We start from the raw sequence: 13,005 nt of genomic DNA on the forward strand, positions 1-13,005 counted from the left end.
TAAAATGTGATATGATTATGCAATAAAACATGGTACAGTAAGTCCTCGGTTTACGTCGGGGTTACGTTCCTGAAAACCGCGACGTAAATAGAAACGACGCAAAATGAGCCATGTTTCATGCCACCGGCCGACCACGGCCCAAGGTCGGCCGGAAGCGCTGGCATACAGACGTGACAACGGGCAATTTTATCAGCAAATTACAACCGACAGCGTGGGAAACAAGTCCAACTAGTACTTCTCAGCTTTATAGAATGGTTATTTAACCAGCTGCTTTATTACCTTTATTGATTGAAATATAAAAACAGATATATAGTCATTTGGAAGACATCTTATGAAGAAAAAATCATAAATTGCAGTGAGCTGATACTGTAGGCCTACTACAAACGCATTTAATCACGATAAAGTTAACAACGGCACGTTTAAAACTCCGGCCAACTCAATGATATCATAGCGACTGAAGTGTAGAGCTGTAGCAAACCGTATGTATTCGTTACTGAGTAACGGGTGCGGCATCTAGTAACGAGTAACGAAACATTACACACGAATGCATTTCGTTACTCGCATTTTTCGTATGTTTTACGCATGCGCGCACTTATTCGTTACAAAGAACGATGTTTGTTTATTAAGAAAAGTATAATTTGGAAATTCGTCGTCCAAGTTTTTTACTGTTTATTAAAGGTATTGTGTGTGTGTAGACAAAGTTTGAGATTGGAACAGAAACAACGTAAGAAAGTATTTTTTACAAATTATAAATATGTATGTTTTTGTTTTTTATTATCACGTATTTTCACGTTTTTTGTTCTTATCTTAAAAGAGATATTATAATAAAGCTGCTCTAATGAGATTTTATTGTTTCTTGGTTAACAAAAGCTGTTAATTATCAAATACTTTTAACTGTTTATATTCGATTTATTATTATTTATGCGACGTCATACTGTACGCGTACGAAATACGACTCGATTCGTTGCTGTTACATAACATAGCATGTTATGCGGTATCAGAAGTAACGAGTAACGATACGAAAGTAACGAGTACTAATTGTTATAGTAACAAATCCATACGGGTACACTTTTTTTAGTTACTTTTACACCTCTACATAAGTGCCAAGGAGTTGGACAAAAAGGGGTAGGAGAAAATGCTGTGTCGTTGCGGGAAGTAGATAACACTTCTACGTGCGAGATACGTGGGTGGCCGAGCGGGCGGGCTGGTAGTATTGCATCACCGCGCGGAGAGCAGCGGAGAGCAGGAAGCGTGCCTCATGATGTATGATAAGATAAAGCGGTGAACGTGTAGCTTACGCTACATAGCATAAATTAACTACCAAAGGAAACAAAGAATTATAAACGAATTATATACGGTTTTTTGGTTAAAATAAAGATTTACGGTCATTGTAAACGACGTTATTGTGAATCGGCGACAACTTAAATTGAAACATGAGTACTCAAACATTAGCGACGTTAATCCGAAACGACGTAAATCGGTACGACGTAAATAGAGGACTTACTGTACTGAATATGATCTTTGCTCAGTTGGAAATTAAATATTGGAATTTCTATATATAGGTATGTCAGGGTGGCTGCACTCCTGGCAAATCCTAGGTTTTTTTTTTTTTTTTTTTTTAAGTCATGTAACTAATTTATTCACATAATATATCTTACTTCCAAAAAAATTTTATTTGGATAATGTAGTGTCATAATTTCAAACTACTGAAGGGAAAAAAAAAGACAACTTTTATTACCATACATACTATTGCTCTACAACTCAAAACAAAACTGCTGCAACTGTATATTTTTTAATTATTAAATTGGTGAGTCCTTGAATCCTCTAGATGCATAGTCGGACGGTAAAGATCTGTCTGAAACCTTAGGGTATTCTGCATCACCAATGACCACAGACCTTCTGTTCTTTATAACTCTCCAGCCAGTTCTTGTGGTCCAGTCCTAGAAAAAAAAGGAGAAAAAACATTAGATTTACGATGATACACTGGAGTTTTGTATTGCACAGTTATTTATTTTTATTTATTATATTTGTGACGCCTACCAACAGCTAGAACCCTTAAATGGTAGTCAACCCATACATTAAACAAACACAAAAATACATATGAACAATCATTTAAAACTAGGTCATGATTCCTAATACAATAGACAACATAAGAGACATCCTGGATAGAATCTCAAAATTACAGTGCGCACCAAACCACTACAGTACCAACTATCATAGTACTATTGGTGGTCTGAAGAATTTGGTGTTCGATCCTCTGAGTCACGTGTTTGTTGCAGGACAGCTATTCCCTAACCCCTCGTAAAGGTGTCAATTCTACTGGAAGCAATGCTTACCAACACCCATCTAATTATGACCCGAAACAATTTAACATTTCTACTATATACTTACTGTACTCATAACTAATATAATACCACTAGTAATATTATATTTTCAATATTTGTTCTTGGGTGCCATTTTAAGTATGTCTAGGAATTATATCAAACCTGCAACTATTTGAACTAAAGTTTATATTTACAATCAAAACTGTCTTACATGAACATCGTAAAGCTGCACAATATTTCTGCGTTTTCATATAATAATCACACTTAAGTTTCTATAAACCTAAGCTAAATAAATTGCATCATGTGAGTACGAATTAATCCAACAGTTATACACTGATTCAATCACAAGTAATTTAAAACAATTTAATATAATTCATATCATTAAATTCCAATGAATTAATCTGAAATAATTATGTCATTAATTGTAAAAATTATTTTGCATTCAATTAAGTTTGAATTTACCACAACTAGGTCTCAGTTTAAGTAGAACATTACCTATGATTAATTAACTGTTAATTTACAAGACAAAACAAAATCATAATTAAGATTAAAATTTAAGAATTCATAACCCTTTGATTCATTTATAATTATTTAAGGTAATCAGACAATCTTGACAACATATTTTGAATACCGTGTTTTCTCGTATAATCGTCGCACATTTTATTCTAAAATCAAGTTTGAAAAGTAGAGGTGTGACGATTATAAGTAAAAAAAAATATTTTGTTAGGTAAAGTTATTCATAAAAACAAAACCAGTTCTTGGAAAGTGCATTTATTTAAAAAAAGGTGGAGTATACAAAAGCATGCCAAACAATCTATATTAATAATTCCTTAAACAAAAACCTTTCTTCAACTTTAAATAGAATAACCAAAACTCTAACGCGAACGCAAGCCACTTGAATCTGACGTGAACTAACGTGTCGTAGTACACACTTGCCACGAAAGAATGCGGGCTATCAAATGTAGTTAACTCGGCACCTGACAGAGAGCGCGCGTTGCATCCAATCGGCGAGATATCGATATTCGACTACGTGCACGCGCTCTATACGGGAAGCAACATAACCAAACATGAATGATGCACTGGCTACATTTTTATAAGCGGTACGCCACGGTAGCGCAATCAGATAAAGGAAATACAGTTTAAAAAAGTTTTTATAAGAAAATTTACACGTCAAACAACTTAATATTTTTCCGTTAATTTATTAAGTTAGTGGTAATCACCGAATAAATATTATATTTCTACTTTAAAATACATCTTTTTATACGGAAAAGATACCTACACAAAGCGCTCGGTATCTACTAGCGAAACCAAAAACATCATGCGATGTTTACGCAAGAAGTTTTTTTATCCAAATTTTGACAGCCTAAAACATGGTTGCGAGGATTACGTGCGTGTGACCATTATGCGATAAAACACAGTATTTAAATAATTTGAAATCAACCTGCAAATGTGTCGGATACAAACTTGCTACAAAAAAATAGGATTCAGTTCCAGAACCTTGAATGAATAATACACAAAAATAACCTCCACTAGCTTACGTGGTCTGTATAAATACCAATCGGACATGAATCAGTGTTTGATCATCACAGTGTGTCTTGGAGAAGTAGGAACCATCATACTGCAGACTGCACAACACGTAGACTCCGGCCTTCAGGAACTGATGGCGTCCTTCCTTCCGCGAAGATTCCGGCTCTCGTGCTAATATAACTGGTAAGGCGAACTGTCTTCGTTAACTATCATGGGACATACTGGCACAATCTCTTGCAGAAATATTCTCTTCTAAATGTAAAAACCTTTGATTCAATAAATCTTCTTCAGTCAGTATTAAACTCTGAATTCTTCAGAAATTGTTGGTTATACTACAATGTCTTTCTTCATACGACAAAGAATATTCAATTAGATTGTCACACCGTAAAAGTTATTCAATTGTCACAAATGTTCTAATTTCTTGAGAAACAATTATAATTTGGTAGTGGTGCTTACTTCCAATGGCACTTCTGTATTACACCAAGTCGTCCAATTTATATTAAATTCTCCAACTGTATTGTCATGTGCTAACTTCTGGACTACAGCTCGTTAAGAATGAGACTTACTTTCTTTTTAAATGTTTCATTTTTTTGTCGTCGTCCCCCGCCTTCCCAAATTGACATAAGCAAAACTATTCTACTCAGAACTAGAAAAAAAAAATCACAGTAGGTACATAATTGTTACGAATTTGTATCCAATCATAAATTTAATGAAGACTGTTAAATGAAGAAATTTTTATGTATGTATTAAGGTATTGTTACGAACTATGTGGGAGTACTGGGTTCATACGGGATAGCCCAATTAAGTTTTATTACAATTTTATTAATTAGTAATATTTACATTAATAATAAGTAATTGTACTTAAAAATGTCCAATCACAAATCACTGGAACTTAAAAAAATGTTAATTCTCAAGTCACTCAATGTCTGTCAAGTTCCACAGTTTTCACTCCTCACTGGAGCTTGGCTCAACAGGGGTTTGCCCCTTACCTCGCGCCTGTCCACACTCACAGTCTCTTGCCACTCAGTCGCCGCACTCTCACGATACAGTTGAACTCCGCGTCGTGCCACTCTCCGGGGGGGATGGGGAAGGGGGTGTCTCTCACCTCTTTGCCGATATTGCACTTTCCTTAATTCGCGGAACTCTCAGAATTCCAGAACTGTCGCGGGACTCGCTTGAAACTCTCGTGGCACTCGTCCCGGGACCCGCAGAACTGTTGTGGAGGCCGGAATCACTGCTTAAGTACTTGTGGGTCATCTTTCCAGAATCTACGAGAGCGGCTGTGACGAGTCGCATCATTCCCGGCTGAGAAAGGTGGCGCCCATTCACGCCACTCCGCGCGGAATTCCCAAGGCCGCTCAGCGATAGATGACAGCGCTGAGGAAGGGTGATGTGCGGTGAGCAGAGGGCAGAGGGTGCAGCGATGACCCTTGTAATCTGGCTAGGCGCGCATGGCATGCTTTACATCAGCGGATGGCATGTGACGTCAGTGGTCTAGCAGGGCCGCCAGCCAGCTCCGAACCTGGCATCGCGGTCTGGTCTCTCGCGTTCGTAAAAATATTATGGTTAATACGGTAATTCTATACATAATTACAATTTCATAAATTCATTGATACAAAGATTATTCATAATCACTAAATTATTAAATTTTATGTGACTGTAATCTTGTAACAAGACTTCTCATTGGCAGCTAGAAACATTAACTAACTACAGGCAATGATAAAACACTGCATTAAAACTACAGCAAAATAATTTAAATAGTACATGAAAAACAGAGAATACACATATTTGAATATAATGAAACATTACAAAGACAAAATGATATTAATTTACTACCTATATCCTCATTACTAAGAAGGTAGGTTTTACCTTTCATAATAGGTGGCTGCATAGGCGTACCCAGGGGGGGTGTTTTGGGGGTTCAAACCCCTCCCGAAATAAGGCAAGAAAATTTTGAACACTCATGTCATTCGAGCTCAATTTCTAAATACAGAGCAACGAGAGAAATAGTCACCAAGCAGCCCAATTGGTAAGTAAACGTAAACAAATTTGAATTGCAGTGGTTGGTTCATAATAGGTCAGTCTAAATTCTCAAATCGCGGTGATTGGTCTATGGAATAATCAGTTCAACTCTACTTTGATTATGTTTTAGATTGGCTTAGTAGAATTTGGCATTGAGTAACAGTAGTGATTGCGACCTAATTTCATACAAAACTCTATAAAACTATTAAAACATGGGGGGGGGGGGGGATGGGACGTTTTTTGCTCGTTTTGTCGTCAGGTACTTTCATTTAAATGCTGTAGCTACATCTGTACATATAACACGAAGAAAAAAGTTTGATTTTCGCAAGGTGCGTAATTTTAAATGACTGTTACAAACATTGAAAAGCTGATATGTAAATTTCTCGCCTCATATGAAAGGGACCTCGTTGAGTGCAACGTGGTGTGAAGTTGTGTTTGAGTCAGTAGCTTAATGGCCTCAACTCAATGTGTAGGTGTTTTTAGCGAACATTGTAATAGAACAATATAATTTAATATATATAGGGCCTATAATATACTAGCTGCCCGAACCAGCTTCCACGGCTATACTAATGGGGGAAAAATGAGACTAAATATCCCATTTACAGTAATAAAAAATGAAATAAAACGCAATTAATTTCGACAAAAATGTATTACAATGCTTTGTAATGTATCGGAGAGAAAACGAGTAGCACCGATGGTTTCCCGCTTCTCGAGCACGCAACGTACAACTGATGTACCCGTACTTCGCTACGGCAGTCTGCAGGCAGTACACTCTTGCGCCGCTCATTATACATGCCCCTCCTTGTGGGTACGCCACTGCCGCACCTCGAATGGAAAAAAAATCAAAGCAATGCTCGTTGTCATGGAGATGCAAAAGGCATAAACAATGAAAAATCCCGCTGTGCCACTATTGCCCGGGCTTAACCACCCTTGGGAGTTGATTTTCGGAAAACGTCATCCTGCATAGGAACATTACTGTCAAGTTCAAGTCTGTAGGATATAAAATTAAAAAAAAAAAGGGCAATTTTTGATTTTTAAAGTCCCCGTTAAATTTCAACGGTGATGAGGACTGCATTAACAGTGAATTAGTTGTTGCCATAGAGACGAATGAAGCATCAACAAAGCAACAGCAGTTGCCATGGTTATTTTCTACCAAAAACTGGAATTTTGATATTTTACACCCCCAAAACTCACTTTGGGAGCTGATTTTCGGAAAATCATATCTTAGTGAGCGTCTACATACATCACAAAATGAGTAACTATGCTAAGTTTCAATCGGTTGAAAGATTTCAAGTCAGTCGTAATGAGTCAGTCAGTTGTATTTCGCACAAATATATTTTTAAATTTAAATAATTTTAGAAAAAATAATAATTAAATCTATACAGAAATATGCCTCGAATTGAAAAAAAAAATCGATCCAAGCGATGCCCGTTGCCATGAAGACGCAGAAGGCATAAACAATGCAAAATCCCGTTGTCCCGTTGTGGCCAGTGCTTAACCACCCTTGGGAGCTGATTTTCGGAAAACGCTGTCATTAATCGAAATAAAATGTAGCCTATATATAAAGTTGAACAAAGTTACAAATATTTGGGCGAAATTTCATTAAAATCAATGCAGTAGTTTCAGAAATTAGCCCGGACAAACATCGTGACACGAGATTTTTATATAAGTATAAAGATTTAATTCTGTTTTGCTACACTTGAATTGTAAAGCCTGAATTATAACAGCCCGTCGCATCCGTCCGTCATCCGCCAAGCGATATACAACTTCATTTCACTTCACTGCTTGGATTTTGGCCTTGAGCAGTATCCGTTTAGCCAGAAATATCAATTTCATTATTCTTATTCATCATCTTTCAACGCAAGTGTATATTTTGAATGTCTCGATTTTACTCCTATGCCTTACCCAGGACTCGAACCCAGAACCTCTCCACCATAAGCCGGTGTGCATCCGACTACGCTACGGAGGTCGGCTGGCGATTTACAACACTCCGCTCGTCCGTCATAATATTTCTCCATGTCAGTGCTGACAACTGTTGAGAAAACTTAACAATTTGGGGGAAAAAATTATCATATGTAATTATATTACTTAATAAACAATTATGTAAAGTAAGAACTTGAAACTCATTAAATTCAGAGTGTTTTTTTTTCGGTATGTATTTTCACATTTCCAGAGTTACCATACGTAATTATATACTTCCGTGACTTAGACCATTTTTGTTTCAAAAAAGAGCTTTCGAAATGTGTCTAAACGTAAGTTAAGAAATGATTTTGGAATCATCTAAACAATTAAACAAACTTTAATACATTTTAATATAATATTTTATATGCAAACACCTAGAAGACATTAGGAGGTTATAGTTTCATCCGTTCACCCGTCAAAAGTATAAAGTTACCAAGCTTTAGACGGATGAGTGGATGACATTTTTCAGTCCATCTTATTGGGTGCAGGTCACGTAATTGACAGACGGATGACGGATGGACGGGCTATTGTAATTCCGGCCTTAGTTGCTAACACCCTTTAAATCAAATTATAGAGCAATTATTCTATGGTCATGCCGTCAACGTATTAGGAATAAGTTTGTAAAGTGCGTACGTAAATTCGTTAAGTTAACTAATTATTTATATATATATATATATATATATATATATATATATATATATATATATATATATATATATATATATATATATATATATATATATATATATATATATATATATATATATATATATATATATGGGGGTTTTGTAGGTATTTTAATATTGTAATGTAAACTTACGTAAGTTAATTGAAAGAAAAAATATGTACAAATTACATATCAACAATATCCCAGGTTAAAAAATGAAATTTGAGACTATTATATTTATTTACTCAAGAAATAATTAATTTTTGGTGTTTGTGCAGTTTTTCTTAAAAATCTAGAAGAACACCCCCCGAAAAAAATTCCTGGGTACCCCTATGGGTGGCTCAATGCAGACTCATTTCAAGCTAACTTCGCAGCCACTTAATACTTAAAAACTTAAAACGCAATAAATGTAAGTTGATTTAATGGAGAAGGATGAGTGTATGAAATATACTGTTACCATCAGTACGCTATATGTCTTAATATCTTTCACTCACATTTGTATGGTACTTGAAGTAGTAGAATCCTGTGTAAATTCCAATTACTGCAATCAGGAACTTCCCTGTGAGGTATCTTGCAAATCCAGCTCTGTATTCACCCTGAAACACAGGATTTGAGTAACAAATTAAAAAAAAAAGTAATTGATATATAAGAAATATAGAAAACAAATTTAAAATACTAAAATTTATATTTGTTGACAAAATTATTACACAATCTGTCAAAAATGTGACTGGCTATGCTGGATGACTATCTATGATTTGTTATTGTTACCCAATAAAATTAACATTATTTTGGCCTAGTTAAGTTTTTTTCAGTGCCTGATTGCTTAGAAAATAAATTATAAATAGTTTTATGGAACACACATGATAGTAATTACAAAAAAGGATGTGCATGCGCAGGGGCAAAAATCTGTACAATTCACTGGAGGAAAGGGATTGAGGAGGGGGGGGGGGTGTCAGAATTATGGAAGTATGTTTATCATTCCTGTTTCACAGTCATGATTTTGCAAGCTCAAGCACTCCTCCTCCTCACCTAAGATTTACACCTATGGGTGCACAGCTACAGGGCGCATTGCGAGTGGAACTTCTTAGAAAGTGAGGTAGGAAATTTATACACAAATATTTGTAACACATGTACAAATTTAGGGTACACATATTTGTAACACATGTACAATTTTAGAGTACAAAAATATTTGTAACACGTACAAATTTAGGGTACACAAATATTTGTAACACATGTACAACTTTAGGGTACACAAATATTTGTCACATGTACAAGTATGCAAGTATACAAGTTTGCATGTATGTGAGAATATAAAAATGTAGGCTATACAAGTATGCAAGTGTGCTTTAATGCCAACATGTCAACGAGCACTGCTACTGCATCTGCGTTTTTGGCAGGTAATTTGACAGCTAAGCATGATACATAAATTCACCTTTAATTACGTACACAATGGAGGTTTAAAATTGTAACGAACAAATGGCAATGGAAAACCTGCAGTCTCTTAAATCTGTCAGACACAGTACTTTATTTCTGTTCCCCCCTCCCCAATAAGCATCCAACTTCTAAGCACTGCACTTTTCAGTTCATATTACACTGACCTGAGTATCTGTAGTAACAAAGATAACTGGAAACAAAAATACTAAAAAAATCTTACTCAAGGGTAGATAACACATGCCTGATTGAATAAACTGAATAAATCTGAAAGGCTATAGAATAAATAATAATGAAAACTAACCTGAAAGTGTTTCAGCAGCAGCAAATTGGTTTTGTAACAAGACCTAACAATTTTATTAGAAATGAAAATTGAAGTTTACAAGTGTAATAGTGATCCAAAAGAAGACATTTTTATAGCAAGAAATTTTCAGATTAAAACCATATTCTTAGCAACTTTCATGACAGTAAGAACACTAGATAAACCTTTTTCATATTATTACTTAAAAAAAAATTAAAGAAGCAATTTATGGGGCAAAAATCATACATGTTAGCACATGCTGCACCATTTTCCTCTGCCGAGCAAGCTGTTGCACACTCACCTACCTGAAGCAGAGTAAACATCATTAGCATGCTTTAACTACAGCTTGTTTATTTTTCGTATGAAGCGTTTTCCTATGTATATTCTTTTTTTTAATATATTTCTACCCCATTTCCTGGTCCTCGTCACACACACACAGCCCCTCCCCACCATAATCTAAACAAGTTTATTCAAATCCAGAGGGAACTGATAAAAGTCCCTTTCAGGAATGATAAAAAAAAATTAATATTTATAAAAATATTTCACCATCGAAACAGCCCCTACACTAAATATATATGTATACCACTAAAATTACAAAAATATGTAAGTAGATAATTTATTTACCAAAACTGGTACCAGAGGCTTGAAAAGCGTATCCAAAGGGTATCTGTAAAACTTTCTGATGGGGTTCAATCGTGCTTCAATTAATTCCGGGACATGCCTGGGTTCATTCGGAGACAACTCCTGATCTTTGACCCACTGTTTTCTCCATGCCCGTTCTTCATCAGTCATACCGATCAATCTTTCTCTTTCCCGGGCCATACGGCCCTGGATTGACATTGGTTTCACGCCACCAGTATCCGATGCCATTTTTCAAATAAATTTTCTATACCAGACGAGAAAGTAAAACGTTCTAAACAGTCCTAAGCAGACGTCCCAAAATGAAAATCCATAGATTACAATTTTCATCCAGAAGGTAATCCCAGGAACCCCTGACGCACAATGCAGCTAACGCTAAGTATCAACTACCATCACAGAAATAATATCTAAACATTTTAAATTTATTTGTTTAAGAATATAATAATTAACATATATTTGGTAGGTATTAAAAAAATTCAGCGTAGTCATATCAAAAGAGCATCAAAATATTAATATTTTCATACGAGATACTCTGCCTGACAGGGAGAGAGTGGCATTAGCTGAATGAAGGAATGCTATGGATGAGAAATGCAAGGGATCTGAGGAGAAGCTGTGGCAGTGACTGAAAGGGAAGGACTCCTTGCCACCGGATGAAATCTCAATTGCGAGTGTAAAATATTTAATCAAAATAAAATCGGAGTGTATTGCTTCTTTAGGGCAGATGAGATCGATGAGGCTAGCAAATATGGGACTTAAGAAAGTGATCCTAGCGAATACAATAAAGAACCAAGGGATTTTTAAAAACACTCAATGGTCTTGCAATGCACATTTATATTAATTTCTCCACCATAAAAGTTATGGTTTGACGTCGTCCGACCGAAGGCCACCCTAAAGCCCGACCTGCAACCGCCAGTATCCGACCCCGCTAACGGAATGCGTCACTAGCCATAGCCCACCCGAGTCAGACGAGCGCCGTGGGACTTAGGTATTATCAACGCCCTTAACGTAATCGACAAGACAAACCGAGTCATGTACACAGTAAATTCACTAAACTTTAATGAACCCGCCACTTTGAATTAATAACACCGTGCAACACAAGTGCGACATAGGAGTGCCCGGGTCACTTACGTGTAGTTTTCTACTAAAACAGCTGTGAGTGCAACCCTTGTGGCCTTCAGCCTAAATTCAATAGTGTAATATGTGACGTAACTCAAACCGCCCAAATTAGCATTTATCATTCGCCACTGGAGTAGTTATCACGCAACAAACAGTCTCCAGTGTAACTCTAATAATTTAAACTTATTTTATACAAAATTATTAAATGTCATTTCTAAAACATATATATATTAAGTTAATCATTAAGTTTTATTGTATGAATTTAGAGCCACTTAAATTTAGTTATTAATATAAATTTTTACGAATAACGGAACTTTAGAAACTCTGGCGCGACAGGGAGCTCACCCCTCCCCTCGCGCCAGGGCCAGACGCGAGTACAGCACGACTCGCGGACCGGGACGGACGCACGTCCCACGGGGAGCCATCATCTCTTTGTATTCATCGAACTTCAATCTGGTAATTATAGCCAGACCCCGAAACCTTTATTAAATACTCCCCGTGTGCGCCCGGTCCTTTTCCGGTGTAGGGCCTAACCCAGCCGCGTCAACTTAACACGCCCCACACAACGCATTACGTGGGGCCGTGCAAAATACGGTACGGGTCGACTCCCGCCACCACAGACTTTTAATTAATCGCCAAGTGCACAGGCACTGGCTACATCCAATCGTAGACGTGTTCTTAATTTAATAGCGAGCTGCAGTCCACACAGGTGGGCCCGCGCGTCGCTGTTTACCAATTACGGGATTAGCCGACTCTAATCAAACACTCTCCCTCAACTGCAACTGGCGTGAGGGCATAACGTTAGTGACGCTGCGTCAGAGCGCCTAGTGTGTAATTGACAATGTACTTTATGTTAGGGAATTCGTGTGATTGTAAGTGCAGTGTAATTTGCCATCGTAATTAAACGTCCACTCCGCACACTCTGTGCGCGACATGTAAACGACAGTGCAAAACCGTGTACGTTATTCCTGAACCTCACCAATCTAGTTAGGGATCAGCGTCCTATGCTGTGCAGG

The 13,005-nt window shown here is 36.7% G+C and overlaps 1 protein-coding gene across 1 annotated transcript; it reads right to left on the bottom strand.

Annotated features, from left to right (window-relative positions):
- Window positions 1-1,711: 1,711 nt before the first annotated feature.
- Window positions 1,712-11,191, bottom strand: LOC134532914 (NADH dehydrogenase [ubiquinone] 1 beta subcomplex subunit 6). Its single transcript, XM_063369963.1, has 3 exons — window positions 10,859-11,191; window positions 8,997-9,098; window positions 1,712-1,940 (listed from the first exon to the last, which is right to left on the bottom strand). Exons 1-3 carry the CDS (start codon window positions 11,102-11,104, stop codon window positions 1,800-1,802), a joined length of 489 nt encoding a protein of 162 aa, XP_063226033.1. The 5' UTR covers window positions 11,105-11,191; the 3' UTR covers window positions 1,712-1,799.
- Window positions 11,192-13,005: the final 1,814 nt, after the last annotated feature.

This window comes from Bacillus rossius, chromosome 6, assembly GCF_032445375.1.
Source record: "Bacillus rossius redtenbacheri isolate Brsri chromosome 6, Brsri_v3, whole genome shotgun sequence".
NCBI lineage: Eukaryota > Metazoa > Arthropoda > Insecta > Phasmatodea > Bacillidae > Bacillus > Bacillus rossius.

Bases quoted from the DNA above. Each gene is read 5' to 3' on its own strand.
- LOC134532914 (XM_063369963.1), bottom strand. From the start codon at position 11,104: ATGGCATCGGATACTGGTGGCGTGAAACCAATGTCAATCCAGGGCCGT. The intron at 9,099-10,858 runs GTAAATAAATTA...CCTGTGTTTCAG, and splicing joins AGCCTCTGGTACCAGTTTTG to GGTGAATACAGAGCTGGATT. The intron at 1,941-8,996 runs GTGAGTGAAAGA...TTTTTTTTCTAG, and splicing joins ACTTCAAGTACCATACAAAT to GACTGGACCACAAGAACTGG.